Source organism: Tupaia chinensis, unplaced genomic scaffold, assembly GCF_000334495.1.
Source record: "Tupaia chinensis unplaced genomic scaffold, TupChi_1.0 Scaffold000561_1, whole genome shotgun sequence".
Classification (NCBI taxonomy): Eukaryota; Metazoa; Chordata; class Mammalia; order Scandentia; family Tupaiidae; genus Tupaia; species Tupaia belangeri.
This window is the reverse complement of record NW_006160074.1, coordinates 3,267,668-3,275,581: the sequence shown is the minus strand read 5'-3', so window position 1 is coordinate 3,275,581 and position 7,914 is coordinate 3,267,668. Positions and strand designations below refer to the sequence as shown.

Genomic DNA, 7,914 nt, shown 5'->3' with positions numbered 1-7,914 from the left:
GAGCATGCACTCACCAGACAGACAGAGAGAGACAGAGAGATAGAAAGCAAGAAATCACCCCCCAGGGAGGATGGCCACGCCGCAATCCCTTCTCCTCCATTCTCCTCTCGGGATCTTGGGCACGCACGCACACACGCCTGGCGTGAGTTTAAGCCACCAGGTCTGGGACTCGAACCGCAGTTGACTACGTGGGAGTCCAGTGACATAGCCATTACGCTAACTGCTGGTCCCTCTTTCTCTTCTTCTCTTAGGCATTTGCACATGCCCTCTGACATATAAAAAACAATAAATGCACAATAACAGAAAATGCGCCATGAGTGTACATGTTCTATATCAAATACCTTAGTGGTTTAGCTTTATTTTATTTATAAGCTTCTTGGAATATTTATAAGTGAACTTTTGCTTTTATAACCATTAAGTTATCTTGATTTTTCAAGTTTAATAAATAATTCCTAATGTTAAAAAGTCCTGGGCCAGCAGGTAGCATGGAGGTTAAGGCAGCTGAATCTCACACAGTCAACTCTGCAGTTTGAGTCCCTGACCAATGACTTAAGAAACATACCAGGCACGAGTATTTGTGTACCCAAAATCCTGGGAGGAGAATAGAGAAGGGATCATGGTATGGCCATCCCCCTCTGGGGGGTGATTTCTCACTTTCCCTCTCTGTCTCTCTCTCCATAGTGAGGGGGAAAAAGAGTCTTAAAGTAATCTTCTGGGCTATTTCTGTCAAATTTTAAGAGGGATGCCAATAAATTTTGCTATATCCTTAGACATTACAAAATATATATGTGTGTGTGTGTGTGTGTGTGTGTGTGTGTATACACTTAATTTGCCTGCCAGCATAGTGTCTGGCATTCAATATTTAATGAATTAATTATGGTATAGAAGATAAAATAAAAATTTCAACTTCACTAATCTAAGCTTAATACTTAAATACAAAAATATAATTCTGATCAAATTGCTAAAATTTCTTACTTTATTTCTTTTTTCTTTGGTGGAGTGAATATCAAGAGACATCTTGGACTAGTGAGATATATCAGAATTTTGGGTGGGAAGGAAAAATTATATTACGTACCTGGTCACTTATTTTAAATCCACCTGAGCAAAATTTTGTCTGATGAGAGATTTTACTCATAGAAAGGGTTATATGGTTGTATGAAAGGTATAGAGGCAGAAAATAGGTTGTCGATAAGCTCTGCAGTGGGACAGACTAACTCTTCATTGTCTCATTCTAAGATTCTCATGCTCTTCTGGGGCCAGCAAGTGGTGTGGGGTTAAGGGCGCTGGCCAATTGCATTTCAAGCCTCGGACCTAGTAGCTCGCTTTCTCACTTTGTGTGTTTCTCTCTCTGTCCCTCTCTGGTCAAATTAAAATAAATAAATAAAGTTAAGTTAAAAAAAAAAAAAGTTTCTTGTGCCCTTCATGAAATGATCTTTACAAAAAAATGTTTATTTTGTTCATGATAGAAGGTACAGGCCCACACAGTACAGGGAGAGAGGGGTTTCTTCACACCGTGATCCCTTTTCCCATCTCGCTAGCTCTTCAGAATCTTGGGCATATGTGCACAAGCTCAGCATGTTTTCAGGCTGAGCCTGGGATTTGAACTGCAGGCAACCGTATGACTTCAAACAGTGCGGTTCAATTTGCTACCAACTGTACCACCAGGCTGGGCCAAGAAATGACTTTTTATTCAACCTAAATAAAGCCAAGGTCACGCTTTTAATAAGAGCTTTTTTGAAGTTCAGCTTACGTATTTTACATTAGTGGATTTTACAGTTCAGTGGTTTTAGTATATTAGCCATGTTGCATAACTACCATCACTGTCTAATTCCAGAGTATTTTCAGTACCCCAAAAAGAAATCTGATACCTACTGGCAGTCCCTCCTCATAGTGTGTCCCCCACCCCCGACCCTGGCAACTACTGATCTACTTTCTATCTCTACTAATTTGACATTTCAGTAAAAGGAATCAGACGATATATGATCCTTTATCACTTACTATGGTGTTTTCAGGTCCAGCCATCTTGTAGAATGTGCCAGTACCTTATTCTTTTTTACTACTGAATAACACTCTAGCTGTTCACTTTTACAGGTTGTGCCAACCATTTTGGAGAAATTCAAGGAGAAGAAGCCTCAAGTAGTCCAAGCCCTGCAGGAGGCGATCGACGCCATCTTCCTTACTGTGAGTTGGCAGTGTGTTGCGGCTTTACCTGAAGTAAATTCTGTGATTCAGTGTTTGATTGTTCTTTACAATTGAGACAAGCTCACTGACCACATTTTCTTTTTGCAGACCACACTACAGAACATCAGTGAGGACATTTTAGCAGTAATGGATAATAAAAACCCAACCATCAAGCAGCAGACATCCCTTTTTATTGCCAGAAGCTTCCGCCACTGCACTGCTTCTACTCTGCCAAAGAGCTTGCTGAAACCCTTTTGTGCTGCTCTACTTAAGGTATAGACTTGCTTTGAAATTTGGGGAATATTTTATACTTGGTAAGGTACTTTTTTCTGTAACAGCTACTTGACTTTCATAATCTCTGAAAATCATTTGCGATCTATTGAAGAGCAGACCCTCTGCAGCCTTAGAAAATGAATTCAAATTTGAATTGTGTTGCTTCTTGAAAGAAAGCACAAATTAGTTTTATGATACCAGTAAGTGCTAAACATTTATTTAAAACTTTAGCTATTTATTTCTTCCCACATGGTTGGGGACATCTCTAACAGGGTCCTCCCACTGCAGTCCACCCCTGTCCTCCACCAGCTGGGATCGCAGGCATGTGCATGTGCCTGGTGTGTACTGCAAGGCCTCATACTTCGAAGCTGGGACTTGCCCACATGGCAAGTCCACTCGGCATCGTGGAGCGTTGCGTTGTACTGTTATCCCACCGTGACTGGCCTGCAGAACGTTTTTTCTTACTTGGCCATGTACATCATGATGTTGAGCTGGCTCTGACGAAGCACAGGTGTCAGAAATGCAGAACTGGCAGATAATTTGGGAGTTAGGCATTTTATGTAGAGGGTAAGAGGGAAAGGAAACACTTGCTTGAATGGATTACCAGAGGATTCCTTAGCCCAGAAAGAATTTATGAAAGAGTAACTATTAATTGGCAAAAGGAAAGCTACGGTTAGCTTCAATAAATTGTAAGTAGCCAATTTGTTACCTCACAGTTGTCAGTCTGAATTAAAACCAGTGATACCTAAAGTTCCTAATATTAAGATAATTTTTACTTACTTCTGGACCATAGCACATCAATGATTCTGCTCCCGAAGTCAGAGATGCTGCCTTTGAAGCATTGGGTACGGCTTTGAAGGTGGTTGGTGAGAAAGCTGTGAACCCATTTTTAGCTGATGTGGACAAGCTCAAGCTTGATAAGGTATGTTAGTGATGGATTATAACGAAATTGGGTAATAGACCTCTCTCTTTGGATTATGGTATTGTCTCTTGGAAATTAGAATACCAGTATCCTTTTGATCAGGAATTCTCAATGTTGTATTACTACTCCGAGTAGGAAAGAAACTTTACATTACACACACGCACACTCACTCACTCACTCAGTTGAAACACATTTTGGAGAATGCTCTCTGGTTTTTGTTTTGTTTTATTTTCAAGTTTGTGTGTTCTACTTCATTAAGAAGAAAATGCTAATATCAGTATCAACTCAAGAAACTTACTTTATTCCCCATTGGTGGTTCAGACCTACAGTTTGAAAACATAACTTCTAAGGATTTAAGTTTCTTCCTAGGCTAACATGCTAATATTAGTAGAAGTATCTTGTAAATTATAATTTAAAAAACTGAATGACCAATCTGTAGAAAAAAATTAAAATGATTTTGTGAGACCTAGTTTGTATCTAATAATAGTGTCTGGAAGTTTTACCTTTCTTAAATATAAATGTCTTTTATTAAAAACATGATCATTGTTAAGCATATTCTAACTTGTGAAGAAATAAAATGTAAAACACTTTGCTTAATGCCAAGCGTATCTGGATAATTTATTTTTGTTGAAAACAAAACTTTCTCTCTGAATTCTCATGGATATTTGTGATATAGAAATGACTTACTATAATGACTTACTATAATAATGTGTCTGAGTTGGGCTAATGATATTCATCTTATTTTCATTCTTTAGATCAAAGAATGTTCAGAAAAAGTCGAACTGGTACATGGTAAGAAAGCTGGACTAGCAGCTGATAAGAAGGATTTCAAACCTGTACCTGGAAGGACTGCTGCTTCAGGGGCTGCGGGAGATAAAGATGTGAAGGACATTTCAGCACCCAAACCAGGACCCTTAAAAAAGGCACCTGCTGCTAAGGTTAATTGATGCTTTAAAAATTAGATTTTTGGGGCGAGGTTTTGCCTTAAGTTGCATGCACTCACCAGGAAAGACAGATAGAGAGAGGGAAAGTGATAAATCACCCCCAGAAGGGATGGCCGCGCCTCAGTCCCTTCTCCTCCATTCTCTTCCCGGGATCTTGGGCACACACACATGCCCGGTGTGATTTTTCAAGCCACCGGGTCCAGGACTTGAACTATGGTTGACCATGTGGGAGTCCAGCGACATAGCCGCTATGCCATCTGCTGGCCCCAATATTAGAATTTATTAAGGTAATGTCCAGGTCTCAGGTTTGTAGTTGTTCTTCCAACGTGATTTCATTTAAAAAACGAATTTATCGACTGCACTGAAAGTAGAGCATAGGATTTACCCTGTAGAGCACCAGTTAAGTGCTGTGCAGAGGGAGCTAAATCCCGCGTGGCCTACATGGTTCAGCCTCGGCAGTTTAAAAAACACACTGGACACATGAACACATACCCAGCATCCTGACAGGATGGAGGGTGGCAGTGCGACCAGGCCCCACTAGGGTGGCTTTCCCTCTTTCTCTCTTTCATATGTACTTACACATCCCTATGACATTAAGATAAGTAAATAATTAAAGAAAACACAGCAGAACAACTGCTAATGAAAAGTATTCCAACAGTTGGCTATTTGAAACTATGGTTGAGGTGAAAATGGTGATGAAGGTACACGTTGCTGGTTTTTATTCTCTCTGATTTTTTTTTTTTATTGTAAGATAAAACATAAAATGTACATTCTCGGGACCAGCAGTTAGCGTAATGGCTATGTCACTGGACTCCCAAGTAGTCGACCACAGTTCACATCCTGGACCTGGTGGCTTAAAACCCATGCCGGACGTATGTGCATGCGTGCCCAAGATCCTGAGAGGAGAATGGAGGAGAAGGGATTGCGGTGTGACCATCCCCCCAGGGGGTGATTTCTCACTTTCTGTCTCTCGGTCTTTGTCTGTCTGGCAAGCACATGTACCCTATAGCAAAAAAAAAAAAAATTGTACATTCTTAACCATTTGTAAGTACAGCACATGTACCCTATAGCAAAAAAAAAAATTGTACATTCTTAACCATTTTTAAGTATACAGTTCAATGGTATTACAGTCAAAAGTGCAGCCATCACCACCATCCATCTCTGACCAAAACTAGACCATACAGTGATTGGCACTACTATTGTTTAATAATGGTCTGCAGTTAAGTAAAGGAATAACGTCGGGAACCAGCAGTTAGCGTAATGGCTATGTCGCTGGACTCCAAAGTAGTCGACCGCGGTTCGCATCCCAGACCCGGTGGCTTAAAACTCATGCCGGGCACGTGTGCATGTGTGCCCAAGATGCCGAGAGGAGAATGGAGGAGAAGGGATTGCGGTGTGACCATCCCCCCTGGGGGGTGATTTCTCGCTTTCTATCTCTCTGTCTCTCTCTGTCTGTCTGGCGAGTGCACGTGCCCTATAGCAAAAATCTCTCAAAAAAAAAAAAAAAAAGGAATAACGTAAAAGGTATTAATATGGGGGTGGGAGAAAAAAGTTATCTTTTTTATAGGTTATATAATTAATTATACTTAAAACTCAAGTCAACTGGAAAACTAAAACAATATGAAGGCTTGATTAGATTGCTGTCTTCATCATAACTGGAATGATAACTGAGGTTACTGTGATAACTTCTCTTTTCCTTTGCAAATTACATAGTTATAACAATTAATATATCCTTTTTTTTTTTTTTTAATAGATTTTTGCCATGGGGCACGTGCACTCACCAGAGAGAGAGAGAGAGACAGTGAGAAATCATCACTTCCCTGGAAAATAGTCACATCACAATCCCTTCTCCTCCATGCTCCTGGAATTTTGGGCATGCACGCACATGTGATCAGCCTAATTTTGAAGCTTCCAGGTTCAGGACTTCAACCAGGGCTGTTCAGCACCTTAACCACCATGGCACCCACTGGCCTCAACAAATAATATATTCTAATGAGAACCTTAGAGTTCAGTAATGAGAAATGTCATAACTTAGAAATTACTTTTTTTTACCAATATAGGAAAGATACAGAGAAGTTTAAAGGTATCTGGATATCATTGTCAGTCTGTAATTATAAGTATAGACTAATCCTTCATTTCTTCTTCTTCTTTTTTTTTTTTTTTTAAGTTTTTCTTTTTTTTAGGTTTTTGCCATAGGGCAGGTATGGTTGCAGGAAAAAGACAGAGATAAAGAGGGAAGGTGAGAAATCACCCCTGGGAGGGTATGGTCATGCCGCAGTCCTTTCTTCTCCATTTTCCTCTCAAGATCTTGGGCATGTATAATCAAGTACCCAGAGTGATTTTCAAGCCACCTAGTCCAGGACTCAAACTGTGGTCGGCCATGTGGGAGTCCAGCACCTTAATCACTACACCACCTATTGGCCCCAGTACATCGTTTTTGTTTCACTTATGTTATTAGCTTGTTCTGAATTAGTGGTTCTTTATATGGGTCTGCAGATTACCCTAGGGATGGTATTCCAGAGGTCTCTCTGCTCTTGAAACTGGGCAAAATCCTGTGGGCATGAAAACTACATTTTTCTTTCTTTTTTTTTTTCTTTTTTTTTGGGGGGGGTAATCCCTAATTTCGATAAAAATTTTAACTGGGATCTGTGACACCCATCAAAGAACCATTGTTTTAAACCCTTAAGTAGTTTTAATTTTTAAATATTGCTTTTAGGCCGGCGGACCACCTAAGAAGGGAAAACCAGCTGCACCAGGAGGCCCAGGGAGCACAGGAACCAAGAGTAAGAAAGGATTGGAGACCAAAGAGATAGTGGAGCCGGAGCTCTCGGTACGTCCATTTACTTTCAGTTAAGAGATTTTAGCATTCTTGTCATCTTTTTTCTTAAGCAATTCCTAATTTTAGTGTATGTTTGTACCTCACAGATAGAAGTATGTGAAGAAAAAGCTTCAGCTGTCCTTCCCCCTACCTGCATCCAGCTGTTAGACAGCGGTAACTGGAAGGAGAGGCTGGCTAGTATGGAAGAGTTCCAGAAGGTAGGTGCACGAGGATGAAGTGTGAGAGAAACAGGCTCTACAGAAGCAGCGAGACTGGCAAACGAAGGCTTTATCTTCACTGCCGTTTTCTACAGCTATAAACCTGTTTTGTAGTGTTAAGTCAGGATGAAATGGGTGTTTTTGTAGCTGTGTGGTTTTCGCTGTCGTTTAACATCTGCATTTTACGGCTTTTGTAAGCTTATAAGTTAGTACTCAAGAAAATTAGGCTCTTCTGAATTATAAGGCTTAGATGTGTTTTTAAATGATGGTTCTTGCTCATAAACTTACTAAGCAAGCAGATCTCTCTACTTAAACCACCCCTCATTCATTTCTGTTTCCTCCTTTGTCATCATAATTCGTTGGTAGAACAGACTTTATCTTTTTGGCAGTAGAAGCTCTTAAAAATCTGCCTTGGAAAAGTGCATGTTAGGCCATTTTGGCAGGTACTATGCAAGTCTAATGAGGAAGGGTATGGAAAGACTGGGAAGGCACTGGGAATGGAGGCAGGAGCCTTCCCGTCCTGCGGCTGGCACCCATTGGGGTTGGATCTGTGGTTGA

The 7,914-nt window shown here is 40.4% G+C and overlaps 1 protein-coding gene across 3 annotated transcripts in view; it reads left to right on the top strand.

The window, feature by feature from the left end:
• CKAP5 (cytoskeleton associated protein 5) overlaps positions 1 to 7,914 on the top strand; it is a 109,914-nt gene that overhangs the window by 37,587 nt on the left and 64,413 nt on the right. For all 3 annotated transcript variants that reach the window (XM_006157791.3, XM_006157792.3, XM_027775413.1), the window contains exons 10-15: positions 2,092 to 2,181; positions 2,290 to 2,454; positions 3,248 to 3,376; positions 4,132 to 4,314; positions 7,037 to 7,150; positions 7,246 to 7,356. In XM_006157791.3, coding sequence (XP_006157853.1) covers positions 2,092 to 2,181; positions 2,290 to 2,454; positions 3,248 to 3,376; positions 4,132 to 4,314; positions 7,037 to 7,150; positions 7,246 to 7,356 — 792 coding nt within the window. The remainder of the gene's footprint in view (positions 1 to 2,091; positions 2,182 to 2,289; positions 2,455 to 3,247; positions 3,377 to 4,131; positions 4,315 to 7,036; positions 7,151 to 7,245; positions 7,357 to 7,914) is intronic.